The sequence below is a fragment of the Gadus morhua genome, chromosome 9 (genome assembly GCF_902167405.1).
Source record: "Gadus morhua chromosome 9, gadMor3.0, whole genome shotgun sequence".
In the NCBI taxonomy this organism is placed as follows: Eukaryota; Metazoa; Chordata; class Actinopteri; order Gadiformes; family Gadidae; genus Gadus; species Gadus morhua.
Genome location: NC_044056.1, coordinates 15,014,112 through 15,030,334, shown reverse-complemented (window position 1 = coordinate 15,030,334; position 16,223 = coordinate 15,014,112). Strand labels below are relative to the sequence as shown.

Below are 16,223 nucleotides of genomic sequence, written 5' to 3'. Positions count from 1 at the left end.
CATTCTACTTCATTACATCTGCCTCGATTAAAGCTCAACATCTGGCAGCGCACCCTGACAGATAGACAGGACTTCTGGACTGGAAGAAGACCCGTGGAAATATTCACAAGGAAATAAAGACAAATACGGTTCTTATGGGCTTGGACGGTCTTTCCCTGTCGAGACGAATGTTGAGCAGATAAAAGTGCGTCAGAGCTCAGTAATGGTTAGATTCCCGTTGTTTCGGGGTTAGAAAATGAATGGCACTAAACACCCTTCTCCGCACTTTTCACGTCACAATAAGCTTTATTATACAGCTTCCTTTCTACAGATAAATACATACTGTGTCTGCTCAACACTGGAATGTACATTCAACACCTTTTAATTGTTTTGCTCACCTTCACTCAGCAGTTACCCTTCTCTCCCAACCCCCCCCACCCCCCCCCCCCCCCCCCGCCCTGGTCCTCACTCAAACTACAACAAAGTCCAACAGTTCGTCCGGCGTGAATTCACTCCGTCTTAGTCTCTGTGTTTCAGTCTCAATAATGCGCTGTCGTCATTGTCGCCCACGCGCCGCCATTACGTCCTGCAAAGCGACGCCAGCGTGATCCCGTGGTCCCTGGAGGGCAGGGCGTGGGTGACTCCGCCTCCTCCTCCTCCTCCTCCTCCTCCCACGCCGCCCTGGGCCGGGGGGGGCGGGGGCGAGGGCCGCAGGTGGGCGTGGTGCGAGCGGCGCAGGCGGCGGTCGGGGTAGAGGCTGTTGTCGAAGGGCTTGCGGTGGACGCACACCACGTGGGTCTTCAGGTTCCCCTTCTGCGAGGCGCTGTAGGGGCAGAACCTGCACTGGAAGGGCTTCCGCGCTGCGAACACAGTGAGGCAGAGATTGTCAGTCAGTACCGGGGGCGCGGTGGTGGGGCTGTTGTTGTTGTTGTTGTTGTTGTTGTTGTTGTTGTTGTTGTGTGCGTGGAAGTGTCGTCTGTGATTTGCATTCCGGCGTGGCGGGGAGAGAGAGATGCAGTGTGTTCTGTGATGTTCTGTGATGTCGTGTTGCCGCGTCCGCGTCGCAACTAGCGTCCCCTATCTTCTAGCGGTAGGCCCCGCCCCCTGGAGCGGTACGCCAGCACGCCCACCTGCTGCACTACGACTTCAAACATTATTTTATAAGTCTAACCCTAAATGCTGCAGATTAGATTTAAATTCATCACGGCCAGAATTCATCCCGCTTCCTGTTTACATCCATTTGAGCTTGTTTCTTTTGTAGTTCATTTCCTGTTTTTTTACACATCAATCTGTTATGTGCACTCACACATATACCGCAATGGTGGGTGAATAGGAGGGACTGAGGGATGACAGACTGCAGCTGAGAGGCCAGGCTTGTCTCAGTTTCCTGTCGGCTGCTGGCCTTGGCTCTCACTATAAAGCTCCACCAGAACTAATAATACAGTCGCATGACAGAGAGGAACCACAATATACCCATAAAAGACTAACAACAGATACAAAAGCTTCTTGGTGTGTGTGTGTGTGTGTCTGTGTCTGTGTCTGTGTGTGTGTGTGTGTGTGTGTGTGTGTGTGTGTGTGTGTGTGTGTGTGTGTGTGTGTGTGTGTGTGTGTGTGAGTGTGTGTGTGTGTGTGCGTGTGTGTGTGTGTTTGGGTTAGTCAAAACTTACAAAGGTGAATAATAGCCTTACCCCTTTAATAGTTCTGGTCAGTATTATGGTTATGAACAGTTGTCTGCATATTATAACACGTAACACTGTTTGTTATCCCAATGATCACTACATCCTGCCGTTGCCCCCTGCTCTTCTCCCAAAGTCTCAATGATTCACAAGTTACAGTAAACCAGCGAGTGATGATGTCACCGGAGATCACTTCCCAAAAACCCTGCCCCCCCTCCTCTTCCTCCCCCTTCCAGATTATTACACCCCAGCCATCAGGGTCGGAGGAAGAGGAGGGCGAGCAGAAGACGGAGCATTCTTCCGTTCTCATTTACAAGTAAACTCTTTTTTTAGGAGGGAGGGGGAAATGGAGAAAACTCACAGAAGGTGTGAGCAATAAAAGGTAATGCTCCATCTGTTGGTGTATAATAACCTGATGGCTGTAAATGACATCTGCACACACACACACACACACACACACACACACACACACACACACACACACACACACACACACACACACACACACACACACACACACACAAACACACATAAAAAATTAACACATGCCCACAAAATACACAAAATAACTGCTACAGAAAAATGGAGAGAGGGGGACCATGAAAAGTGAGAGATAAAAAGAGGGAGAGAGAGGGGGAGGGGGGGCTTATCCGTCAGTGGAAGCAGGAAGCTGTCAGAACAGAGGTAAAAGAGAAGCATTGTCTACTGCCAGGTAGCGAGCAGCTTGCATTATGTCCAAACGGACCGCTCCGGCCCTGACGGCCTGACCGAAGGAAAACCCAGACTAATCATTTATCTTTAAGATTAAACAAAGTTCAACGTATAAGAGTTCAAGTATTTTATATTAAAGAATGGCAAAGACACAATGATCACAGATGGTTAGCACCCTGCCACTTCTGTTCTTAAAATAAAAATTGTGACTCTGATGGAAAGGATTTGTCTCACTCATGACTCTGATTTCGGTAAAAAAAACCAAACAAAAAAATCAAGTGTGCTTTCCTGTATAAATAATCTGGTGGTGGTCACGCTTTCAATGAACGTACTGAAAGAATGCAAGAAAGACTCAAGCCTACAACGGGGCCTCCTGTATGTATTCTCTCTCTCTCTCTCTCTCTCTCTCCCTCTCTCCCTCTCTCCCTCTCTCTCCCTCCCTCTCTCCCTCCCTCCCTCCCTCCCTCTCCCTCCCTCCCTCCCTCCCTCCCTCCCTCTCCCTCTCTCTCTCTCTCTCTCTCTCTCTCTCTCTCTCTCTCTCTCTCTCTCTCTCTCTCTCTCTCTCTCTCTCTCTCTCTCTCTCTCTCTCCCACTCCCCCTCCTCATTGTCCCTTGCCCCCCCCCCCTCCCCCTGGAGGAGAGGGGAGGTCCGGCAGAGGGCAGCCTCCAAATAAGTTCCATTAATCACAGGCCAGGTTCTAATGTAACTAATATTTTACAATTAGAGGAGACAGCGGTGGGCTCTAAGCCATCCATCTCCCCAACACATGATCATCCGTTCATAGGCCCATGCAGCCAAAGACTCCTCCCACCTGCCTGAAACGCCCACCCCCCCCCCAACTACACACACATTTACACATACTACCCACACACACACACACACACACACACACACACACACACACACAGACACACACACACACACACACACACACACACACACACACACACACACACACACACACACACACCAATGGGAGTGCTGGATAGGTCCACAAATATGGGAGCTGGAAGTGTATGTTTGTATGCACAGGCAAAACCCCAAGAAAACCCATTGCGTTTTGTGCTATGATGATATGGTTTGTGTTTCCGTGCACCAACTCCCCCACATTGATCCTCCACCTCTTTGTGGAAGTGTGTGTATATATGTGTGTGTGTGTGTGTGAGTTCGGGGGGGGAGGTTTACGAGTGTGTTTTTACTGACGTGAGTGGGCTTTTACGTGTGTCGTGTGTGTGTGTGTGTGTGTGTTTTTACGGCTGTGTGTGTGTGTGCGCGCGTGTGTGTGTGTGTGTGCGCAGCGTCTCACAGGCGGAGATAATGACCATGATGACAGTGGCGCGGCCTCGCGGGCCAGAGGAGCTGAATGGTGACGGATGACACCAGCGCCGGAGCTCTGATGGCACACGGACAGTGAGTGATGAGTGCACGTCCTTCCCGGGTGCTCCACCCTTCATTATCTCTATGGGGAGAAACGCGCCACAAAGGCAGGCCGCGCTGCCCTCTCGCTGCCCTCCAACGACATCTGCTCGCAGAGACGTGGGGCCCGGTACTGCTCCTCTTTCACCCCGCCGTCCCGCCATCCATCTCCATCTACGCTCATCTTTCTCCTGCTCCCTTTCTCTCCCTCTCTCTCTCCCTCGCTCTCTCCCTCGCTCTCTCTCTCTCACACTTTTTTGCCTTCTTCTTTTTCGCTCGCTCTCTGTCACCCCTCCCTGCAAGAGGGGTGTATAGCAGCCCCGGTCAGACAATAATGAGATAATGGCCAATCTCTTTTCAAAACAGGCGGGGGGGGGGCTTTTTTTTTCTCTCTCTCTCTCTCTCTCTCTCTGTCTCTCTCTCTGTCTGTCCGTGTCTCTCATCACACCACTTTCCTTCATTCTTAATCCGTTCTTTATTGATCTTTTCACGTTCACATGCGCTCATGTGTCTCTGTGAGACTGGCTCGGTCGGATTTCTACCATATCTGGCTGAGGTGAATTCTCACCATTCATAATGACTTTTACACAACAGTTCTCCAAGACTTAGAATTTTTTTTTACAATGGCGTCGGTAACCCAGCATTCCTGTTTTTCCCGAAATCACGTGATCCGATCACCAACAGTGCAGACCGTAGAACAGTGCACCGTTTCACCAGTGGCAATTTAAGTGGTATCTGTCGCCATCTAGTGGCCGTGTCCCTTAAGTGCAGAAAGCTGCTCACGATCTAAAAAACCAAGGGGACGACTCTGAGACTAATGAGCATGCAGACAGGTTCAACCAGGGGTCACCATCTGGCCAATTACCACTACTGGCAAAGTACAGCCGATCTGAGCTGCCATCGCAAACACATCACTCCATGTCCAAAGTGCCCCGCAATATGTCACCGTGCCACGGCGAGTGTGGCACGCTCTACGGAGGCAACGGGGGCGACAGGAGACAAGCCCTTGACAAAGCCACCTGGTCAGCACTGCAGATAAGACAGGCTGGCAGAGTAAGTGTGGTGGTTGGGGAAAAAAAGAAAAGAAAAAATAAGCTGTGACCACCTGCTTTGTTTAGAGGACACTAAGCATACTCTCAATGTCAGTTTACCGTCACCACTTCTCGTGTCAGATGTTCTTCTCCTCACGAGAGCCTGGGACAACGTTCTCCCTGGAGGGGAACGGAGGCAATTAAAGTACAAAACATAAGAGTTGAGGAGGATAACAGCAGGATGATTATACGACGACAAACTTCACTTGTACTCGAGCACTCAGACACTTCCGAGCAAAGAGCAGGAAGGCTTGGGGAGCCATCAGGTTGACTTAGATGTTGTTCACGAGAAATGGTGGGGGTTTTGCTCTGCCTAGACTCCTCTGATTAAAACCTGGAAGTCTTAGCTTTGCTTGATTCTTCCAAGAAACACAACTAACACTTAACATGAAGTATGCGCCGCATATGGGACTCAGATGTGGGTTGCCACCAGACAAACTTTAAACCCCCTCGCTTTGTGCTCCTTCATCCTGCAACGGAGTGAAAGGAATCACGCAGTTGAGTAATAGCCGCCAAAAAAACAAAAAAAACAAATGAATCGAAGAGGATGGATCTTTGCCATATTATAATCACCATCTGTACATCTGAATAGGACAACTGCATCTTTCTGGTTGAATCGTAAAAGGGAAGGAGCAGATGTTTGTTGATCTCTAATGGACTTGACAGGCACTTTCCCTGTCTTTCACGTGAGCATATTGGGTTTCCCAATAAGAGGGTTGGGGGGAAGGGGGGGATCAGAGGGAAAGGTGTATCGTGTTGCACTCATAATACATGCATATCAAAGACCCCAGCTGTTGATTCCCCACTCTGGGAGCCGACAGCATTATTAAATCTGCACTAGGAGAGCACTCCGCACATCGCGCTGTGTGTGTGTGTGTGTGTGTGTGTGTGTGTGTGTGTGTGTGTGTGTGTGTGTGTGTGTGTGTGTGTGTGTGTGTGTGTGTGTGTGTGTGTGTGTGTGTGTGTGTGTGCGCGCATGTACCTGTGTATGCGTGTGTGTGTGTGTGTGTGTGTGTGCGCATGTACCTGTGTATGCGCGTGTGTGTGTGTGTGTGTGTGTGTGTGTGTGTGTGTGTGTGTGTGTGTGTGTGTGTGTGTGTGTGTGCACGCATGTGTGCATGAGCATGTGTGCATATGGGTGCCGGTGCGTGCGTGAGAGTCTAAGGGGGCTGATGTGTAACCCGTCCAATAGGGAGATCACATCATCAGTTAAAGTGTAGAGCGCTCATAAATGCATCGCACCTGTGACTTCTTTTCTCCTCGTTTGAGGGGTTTCGCGAGACGGTGTGGTGAAAACAGAACTTTGCTCTTGTTCTAAATCATCTCGATAATTGGTGGGATTTGTTTTGGGGATCAGATATCCAATGTAATGCCGTGTAATGTCATTGGCTCTGGCCTGCTGTTGATTGTTGTACATACGCAGCTGTTGGCTGCTGTCATGACAACCGACCATCAAACACTGGCTATCATATTTGACGCCTTGTTAATGTTATGTTAATATGACTACATAACATGAATCCTAATTCATCTATGGTTGTGTTATATTCGGATGGTATGGCTGAACACATCCCGATAAACCATTTAAGAAGGGTCTATGCAGGATCATATTTCTCTCCACTGGGTGGCAGTATTCCCTTTAAAATGCCAACACTGGCTGTGTTCGCATTTCGGCTGTGGATGTGACAATGAGGCAGTGGAGATTACTTTTGGATGGATCTCTTGTTCATTGACATCTCACCTGCTCCCGCTTCGGTCTCCAGGATTCCTTCACCAACAGAGCTGAAGCCGTACCCATTAGTGGCCATGTTCTTTGACCCCCCGGGGCCCCTGAGGGCAGAGAGCAGGCTCCGGTGCTGTGGGAGCAAATGATCGGCCCCAGGGGTGAACTTCTCCAGAGACGCGATGGGGGACTGGGTCTGCTGCTCCCCGCCCCACAGAAGCTCCCCGGGCTGGGGAGGCTGAGCGGCCGCGTGGGCCCCCTGGAGGTCAGCCTTCCTCTGGCCTCGCTCCTCGGGCTGCGCGCCCCCGCTGTTCCTCAACATCCTCCACTGTTCAGACTCTGCTTGTTCCCCTCCCTCGTCTCCCTCCCGGTCACGCCCGGGTCGCTCCGACGCGTCCTCCTTGGCCGCCGGTACGATGAGGTCGGTGTGGTAGGCGGGCATCACTGCCGGGCCCTCGGCGTAGCTCTGCAGCCGGGCCCCGCTGCCTGAAGGGAGTCCGTTACCGTGGACGAGAGGGCCGTCCGCGAAGCAGCTGCTGCTCTCGGGACGGACGGACAGGTCCAAAGGCTCGTTCTGCTGAGACTTGCCACCGACGCGTCGGAAGTCGTCCGCGAGGTCCAGACCTCCGGCGAGGTGGTCCGGGCGCTTGGCGTGGAGCGGGGGGCTTTCGTCGTGGCCCTCCGGCCCGTGGTGGTGTGTCGGTGCCGGGCTCCAGTTTTCCCTGGACGTGGGTCTGGGCTTGGGGGCGGGCTTGGGCTTTGGGCTGGCGGAGTGTGGGGCGGGATTGGGCCGCGGCGGGGACTGGAGGTCCCGGCTGCTGGGCCAGTGAGGAAAGGGGTAGCGATCCAGGTGGAAGCCCAGCGAGGCCGGCTGTGTGCTAGGGTAGTCGCTAGGGAGCAGACACCTGTAGGCCTTGTCACCTGTCACAGGGAATAATAGCACAGAAAGCATGTGAGAGATTGAGTGAATTAGGGGTGTAAGAGTATGCATATGGGGCAGAATGAGAAATTGGTCTTCAAAACTGTGTGTACATTGCAGGGCATATGACTCCTTTCTTCTAAACATGAAAAATGTTGCAATCCCACACAAAGCTGAGTTGAATGATTTAAGCCCTGCCCTGCAGTAAATCAAGCTTGTAATCAGCTTTCAGCTCCAGTGATTCATCATTTTACAGTGTGGACGGCACCATGTGCAATAAATACACTCAAAGATGTTAACAGCAAACAAGATTCTTCCGAAAATAATTATCCAGTCACACTACGAAACAAGGCTGCAAAACAGGACCCCATTCCATCAAAACCAATAACATAGTTTTACAGTTGAAAACAGAGTGTTACATGTAAATCGTTGATGACAAAAAAGATGCACCATGTATCTGAGTTTATTTTTTGGTTTCATATTAGAAAAATGGGGTTGGGCTTAATACGCTGGGTCCATTATTCACATTGTACCGAATGTATCAAAGCAAACGATAAAAAAAGGATTTCAGTCTTTTTTTGTGATGACATTGTTCATCCCGATACAAGCCTAGATATTTCACCCCCCATGTTAACATAATTTTTGCTGTTGCTTATATTCTTACACTTTACCTCCATTTAAATCCTAATAATGGCTTGCAGCGGCAATCTACAGGGTTAAACACACTCTTGGCAACGGTGTCGAGTTAGTGATTGTCTGAGACACCAGCTTTGCACTGTCTTTAAACAGCCCAGCTGTTTCGTCGCTGTTCCAATTACAGTAAAAGTCATCCGATGCCATTAAGCCACAAATATTGGCAGTTTATTGCCCAACACTCTCCTGGCATTTGAAGGTCAGGTCATACATTATACTGTGTCTTTTAGGGACCCGTCTGGGGTAGAGAGATAAACCTACCACCATTAATTTAATTCTGTGCATATTGATGCCTTATTGTTCTTATTTGATAGACTAATATCTGACGCACAACAATGATTCATCCACACTCGAGAAATATCAATTTTGTGTACACCTAAAGACCTGACCCCAAAGTAAATCTAAATCTGTAAGGTGATCTCAAGGGGTGCCTGTTTCTATCAGGAACCCCAAAGTAGCTGCCATTTAATGAGACAAATAGCGAAGAATTATTCATGTTTAAATTACACTTCCAAATAGTAACACATATTAATTAAACAGAGCTGAAAACTGATACAAATTATGGAGAAATAACAGCTAAAATGCCAAACCTTTTATAGTGAATGACCTTGAACTTTAGACGTGTGTGTGTGTGTGTGTGTGTGTGTGTGTGTGTGTGTGTGTGTGTGTGTGTGTGTGTGTGTGTGTGTGTGTGTGTGTGTGTGTGTGTGTGTGTGTGTGTGGTTGTGAATGCATGCATGCAAACGTGTATGAGTGTGCATGTGCATCTGCAAATGTGCTTGCATGATTGTGCATGTATGAGTGCAGGAAAGTCGATCTTAACCATGCCACACCCTGGCCTCCACTCAAAAACAAACAACAACAACGCAATAAACAAAACATCTTAATGGAACTCATTCAGTGTCAGGAGTCAGGACACACTCTACATCTCAATTATGATGTGGTGTAAATTACTGTGACATTACCAGCCAGCTCCCAATGCAGTGAAAACACACACACACACACACACACACACACACACACACACACACACACACACACACACACACGCACACACACAAACAGACATATCTGACCTCATCCTTTACCGTGGAGCTTCCTAAACCCATTTGCCGGCTTGCTTGCTTGTGTGTGTGTGTGTGTGTGTGTGTGTGTGTGTGTGTGTGTGTGTGTGTGTGTGTGTGTGTGTGTGTGTGTGTGTGTGTGTGTGTGTGTGTGTGAGCAATAAAGTAACACAAAGACCATAGGCTTTCCCGCCCCCCCCCCCCCCCCCTTTTCCTTTCCTTTGGACGTTTGCCATCTTTGTGATTGCCTGCATGGTTCATGCTAATCAGTTTAGGATTTACCTACACTATGGAGGCTCACATTATATGTGGGAGTAATTTTAGATCTCATATCTATCAACCCCAAACTCCAATTACGGCGTCATTACAAACCCCAGCCTTCTCTCACCTACGGCACACAATCTAATGAAGTGATGCCTAGGAGTTAGCCACCCATACTGGATATACGTGCCGAGACAAATATCAAAATAATGTAATAAATATCCCAAGGAAAATGTATCTATAGGGTGGGGAAGTGGGGGGAAGACGTGCAGCTGGGCAGAGAGACAGAGTCATTTGTATCGAATGGAAATAGCTTTTTTGAGATTTACCGCCATGCATCACAGTCAATGCAATCACCGGCTCACATGCTGTATGCGTATGCCAACATACGCGTGTGGCATGGACGTTGTGGAAGTGCTCAAAGAACGTTCAATGTGGGCTGGAGACTCCTTCCTGTTCATATGGGATGCAGTAGGCAGAATCAAAAACGCTGCTATACCGTGATATATTAGTTTAAGATGAAATCGACTGAAAGAGAGGGGGGGAGAGAGAGAGAGAGAGAAAGTGAAAGAGAAAGAGAAAGAGAAAGAGAGAGAGAGAGAGAGAGAGAGAGAGAGAGAGAGAGAGAGAGAGAGAGAGAGAGAGAGAGAGAGAGAGAGAGAGAGACATACAAGAGTGCCGAGAAAACAGGGACACCAGATGTTCTTTGATGTTTATAATAGCATATATTATTAATATTAATTAGACCACATAGTCAATGACGCATTTGGGACGCTTCCAAGTCAATTAAGCCAAATGGCATTCAGGAGATGGTGGAACAATATTTCAAGGCAGGTGTTCAGAACTCCCTGGGTAAATCTTTTTATCTCCATGCTAGGAAAACAAGCATTTTGAGCTTAATTTGAGCCTCATATCTGCAATAATAATTAAAAAGGGGATTAAAAAGACACAAGTGAGAAGAAGCTGAGAAGAAGCCAACAGGTAATCCTGTTTAGGCAAACCCATCCAAATGGCTCCTATATCTGTAAATCCCATCTCTGATTGAGAGCGTTATTATTTATGTGAGAAATATATTGCGGCGACTTAGAGAAGTAGTGAGTTTAAGACCGGTTGAGCTTTTTCACTACATACACAAAGACTAATGTCATCATCAATCAGCGGCAGTGATTTCCAATTCATCAGCCAGACTAATGTGAGCGTTTGCAATCTAACAGGGTTTGGTCTTTTTTCTCTTCAACATGGTTATCGTCCGAAGTTATCTGAGGCTTAGCGGCTACAGTACCCCGAGACGGGAATGGGAGACAAAAGACAAGTGGGGACAACATCATTACATACTGTCTGCTCATTGACCTTGGGGTTAAGAGTGCTGAATGGGACTAATTAATAACTGTCAGGCCGTTTTGTGTTTGTCGGCCGCGTTTGCGTTTTCCGACCGGAGATCCAGCCGGTCCTATGTAGGTCAGAAGCCCAAAGCACGTTCCACTTTCATGAGTTGATCCTTTTTAAGAAGATGAGTTATTCAAAACCTCATATTAAAATGTCAGTCATCGTGGCGAAATAAATAAATGGTATGTCTTAATAAGATGTACAAGGGAGGGGGGGTGGGGAACCATTTCAATACCATCCATCCATTGAACCGACACTCAAGCTCTGATGTTAGGCCTACTTTGTTTACTTACATACTGTGTGTGTGTGTGTGTGTGTGTGTGCGCGTGTGTGTGTGTGTGTGTGTGTGTGTGTGTGTGTGTGTGTGTGTGTGTGTGTGTGTGCGCGCTGTGTGTAAAAGAGGCTGTCTCTATCTGTGACGCGGGCCCTATTTACCATCCGCGTTGAGTCCATCGATAACTGCTTGACCACCAACGTCTGCCTTAACCATGAATAATGCAGGCAGCTCATACTGGGGCTAATCAATGTTCCTCAAACCACCAACATCTGGTACTGGTAATTCCTCCTCAGCATCCCCTGCTCTCCTGAATTAGAAATTCCTCCATCTCCCAAACCCCCGAACCGCCCCACCCCCTCCTCACCATCTCCACTTTCTTTCCCTCTCTCTCTCTCTCTCTCCCTCTCGACCGATTCGGCAGACAGACAGCCTTGATCACCACCGCCACCCCCGCCGCCCCCGCCACCAAAAAAAAAAACCTCCACCCAGCCTCAAACTTATCCCTGTTATTAGAGCCCTCATCAAGTGGTGCGTCGCCGCGCTGCGTGTGCGTAGGATTTACCTATCTGTCCCGCCGCAGACCTGCCGTGTTGAGCCCGGGCCAGCAGCGTGTGATTGTGTTAATTAATCTGTCATTGTGAGCACCGAGAGCAGCTGCAGAGGTCTCTGGGATATATTGTCAGAGCTAAACAATGCCGCGCTAAGCCCCCAGAGTGAGTCTACCATTACACAGGACTAAGAACAGAGGGAAGAGACGGCGGAGGGACGGGAGGGATTGGGGGGGAGAGGGGAGGGGAGGGGAGGGGGGGTAAAGCGAGAGGAGGACAAGGGGGAGGGGGGGATCCATCATTGACTAAAGCAATGACGCCTGACCTTTACAATGAATTAGCTTCCATGCTTAATATTGACTGAAATTACAGTCTGATACTGAATGTAACATCCCAGAAGATCCCGGAGCTCTTAAACCCTCGGCTATCCGCGGCTATCAGCGAGTGTCGGCTCCATGGCGACACGGTATGTTCTCCGAGATACCGGGAGGAGAAGGGGGGAAAGCATCAAGAACAACAACAACAACATCAACAAGAGTTTCCTTTCAAAAAAACGTGTTGTTTTTTTTCTCTTTTTGACGGGAGGCTCCAGTGTGAGGTTCCACATTAGACTGTGAACATTACTATGTAAATACGCAGATACCCATGAGTGTGTACAATATGGAAACAAAAACACATAATGAGATTAGCGCTGATCCATTTATCTCTGGTGCACGGCCATAATTCAAGAGGATACTCTGTCCCACGGGAGCGTCTGACTAACGGATACACATAGCAACAGACATCCTCTAACCTCCGCCGCCCGAGCAATGGCTCTTAAAGAGCAGCCACCAAAAAAAGTAAGGGAACCCGAAAAAGTTTTTCTTTTGTTCTTAACGGCACTATTATAACAGCAATTTAGTCTCGTGATAACATGTTAGCAGGGTGCCATGACGAGAGAGGCATTTAGCCAGGGAACGGAACCGCCAGGTGGAGCAGAAGACAATCAATAAAAATACCAGGTGGTAGATCAAATCATAAAAGTCACTGGGTGGTATATATCAAATCATTAAAAGCACCAGATGGCGTGCATTAACATCTTGTGCCCCTGTAGGCAAGGGGTGGGGATGTGACTGATATAAAGTAGAGGATACTAATTATGTCTGCACTTCAACACAATGCGGCTTTCTTTATTTAAAAAGGAGCAGAATCAAGTCCTGCTAGTTGGGGGTGTCACACGGTATATGTGGAGCTGCGTTATTAGTGGTTAACTCGACATATGTTAATTGTTCGCCGTCGTCATATTATTTCTTTAGCTGTTTTCCCACATTATAAATAATGACCTAAGTAAATGTTTCTGTTTGATATCAGTCGAGAAACGTGATGCCAAAACAGCATAGAATGAATATTTGACATCTAATCTACATGATAAGAAGCGCACCTTTTGATTAGTCTTATAATCCTAATAAACTCTTCTCAAAACTCACCTCTTCAAACTTGCCAATTGCCTATTCCCTTCCCTTGCTTGTTTGCTCATCTCTAACTGTGTTTTTGATTAAGTTATTTTGCTTTCTATGTTGCTGCCAACATTGTAAAGCATCCTTGAATTATGATTATTATTATTATTGTTATTGTTATTAATAAACAGTAAAATTCTGTGTTGTGTTAAAAAAACATTGTATTACCTGCGATTGGGGATGAGCACGGTGGATGTTGTTCCTGATCCCTGACAGGATCGGCTGAGTTGGCCTCGGGGGGGACCCCTGTGGCTCCGTGATGCTGGAGGCTACCCGGGCTGGGCGGCCTGCAGAGGGGGGCCCTAGCATCGCTTTCTCTCACACACACTTTCTTCTCCTCCCCAGAAGGACACCTCTCCTCCAGGTAGGAGCACTTCTGCTGCTGCTGTTGCTGTTGCAAAGCTGCTTCATTAGCCGCAAACCCTGGCTCTACTGCCTGGCCTGGTGGGTTCATGACCTGCCAGCCTGGGTATGCGCTGCCGTTGATGGTGTCTGCCTCGGTCATCGCCTTCTGAAGGTATTCCATGCTGCTCAAACCCAACGGTGGGCGCACGTGATTCATACCGAGCAGAGATCGCTCCTCTCCCTCGGTGCCTAGGGCTGCCTGTGATGAGGCCATCATTCTCCCGAGCATCTCCCTGACCTTTACCTCGATGCCAGCTGTGGCCAGGACGGGGTTATAGTCCTGCTGCTCTGCTCGGTCTGCAGACAGGAACCTGTTGTGTATGTTGGAGATGTACTGGGTGTACAGGTTGGCGGGGGGCTCTTGCACTAGGCTACTCAGCTTCGCAGACATCTCGTGGTCGGCAGAGAGCTTGCTCTTGGCTGCCAGCTTGTTGAGGTGGACCTTCATGTGGTTCTTCAGAAACCACGGTTCTTTGAAGCGCCGGCCGCAGATCTGACAGCAGTGTTCGAAGGACTCCTTGTGCTTCCTCATGTGACCTTTGAGAAACCAGGCCTGGCTGAAGGTCTGGCCGCACACCTCGCAAGGGAATTCACCTACGGGTTTCACCTTGTCACCGCCCCCTACGGCGGGCTTCTGTCCCTGGGCCGAGTCTGCCGTGATGTGAGCCGTCTCCACGTGGCCGATCAGCTCCTCCTCGTGGGTGGCGGCGAACTCGCACAGGGTGCACTTATAGGGCTTGTGCAGGATTCGGATGTGGCGTTCCAGCTCCTGCTGCTTCCTGAACTTGCCTCTGCAGAAGGAGCAGCGGAAGCCGCCGGTCGGGTGGGGCTGCATGGCCTCGTTGTGGACGCTCGTCCCCGTGGTAGGCACGGAGGTGTGAGGCGGGCCCTCGCCTGTCCCAGAGGGGGTGAGAGAGAGCTGCGGGGATCGTGTGGGGGCGTTCTGTGGCAGAGGCGACTTCTGCAGCTGGGCTAGGAGGGATCCCTGCTGATGGCCAACGTAGCTGCCTCTCATCTGCCTGTCCCTAAGTATCGCCCTCTCCTCAAGCTCATGAAGCAACCTATTCTCCTCCCTGATCCGTCCGCGGCCTTTTCCCACAATGCCCTGCTTGTGGGTGCGGAGGTGGATCTTGAGATTGCCCTTCTGCGCGGCCCGGTGGTCGCAGTAAGGACATTTGAAGGGCTTCTCCCCTGTGTGTGTGCGCATATGGAGCGACAGGATGCTGTTGAAGCGAAAGCGCTTCCCACACAGTGGACAGGGGTACTTCCGGTTCTTGTGGGTGTCTTCGTGGCCAGAGCTCGCCTGCGTGACTATGCTCTGGTTGGCGACGCGCATGAATTGGGGAAGCTCCACTCTTCCATTCATGCTGCTCAGAATTCTGGCATCCATTATCTGATTGGCCAAAAGCGCCATCTGGCTCTTAATTGGGTGGGTTGCCAGGTTAATGAGGCTCTCCTTTTGAGGATCAGGTAATGTTTCAGTGTGACGGTCAGAAATGGCTATCTGGGACGGGCAGAGGGCTGGAAGTTAACACTAGGCTGATTGTTAACAGCTACTTAGATCAGGGAGAATTGGTTTTATTTTGCTCATCTGCTATATTTCACTGTAGAGTCGAATGGGTTCTGACCTAAAAAGAAATAAAAAAGGAGAACAGATCTTAGTAGAGGTCAAAGTAAACGTTTCAAAGTATTTTTAACAGAAGTACAGTACATTGATTCGAATGCAAAAGGGAAAAATGATGATGGTGGTTATTTTCTCACACAACGATGCTATAACGATTACCATAACTGGCACTTGTTAACCAGGAAACAAAGGCAGGCAAGATTTGACTCTCATCCTGTGTTCGGTGCGTCTGTGGTTTTTAGATCATTGTTAGCGATGCTAAAAGTGCTGAATAAGTAGACCTCAAAGACTTCCTTTACAATATGAGTGTTTTTAAGTGCGTGTTGAAACTGTTGTCTCTCTCATCATGTACTGAAAGACAATACAGAGGCAGCATAAACATCAAAGCCTTGCTTCCTCTTGCTCTGATGGTTGCACTTCACAAATTTGTGGATAACAGTACACGTGAAAACCCAATCAAAGTTAAAGTCTTTGGCAGGCCTGATACGTATTTAAATCAAACCTTTTATCATGGCAAATGATGTCACCAGATTAAACAAACAATTGAATCTAACAATAAAATCAAACCAAAGGGTATGACAATTTAATAAACAGAAAGCTAAAGTATGCCTTACATTTGCAACCAGAGCCAACTCCCTTTAGCAATTCCTCGGTAGCAACAAACAAAGCTTCAAATTCAGAACGCGCTACAATAGCAGAGGTCACATAAGCCAGCCCTGCACGGCTCTAGTGTAACACCAAAGGGCATGCAACAAAGCCTGCACTGTCCACCATGAATTAACACTGGATTACATCATCCTGGACCGCAACCTCAGTCAGTCAGGAAAAATTATGTGTACAAAAACACAGCGATAAAGTGTTAGCCTGTTGGCAGCAATTGGCCGCTCGGGTCACATTTTCATTCATGATGAATGCGCCGATCAGGCATCAGTATAGCTGAAAATGAATAAGTAATC

The 16,223-nt window shown here is 48.7% G+C and overlaps 1 protein-coding gene across 1 annotated transcript; it reads right to left on the bottom strand.

Annotated features, from left to right (window-relative positions):
- Nucleotides 1-441: 441 nt before the first annotated feature.
- On the bottom strand, nt 442-15,171 carry LOC115550796 (uncharacterized; the record flags this gene model as incomplete). Its single annotated transcript, XM_030366100.1, has 3 exons — nt 442-839; nt 6,613-7,515; nt 13,407-15,171. Coding segments are annotated over 3 exons (2,949 nt in total), but the record flags the coding sequence as incomplete, so codon positions are not given.
- Nucleotides 15,172-16,223: the final 1,052 nt, after the last annotated feature.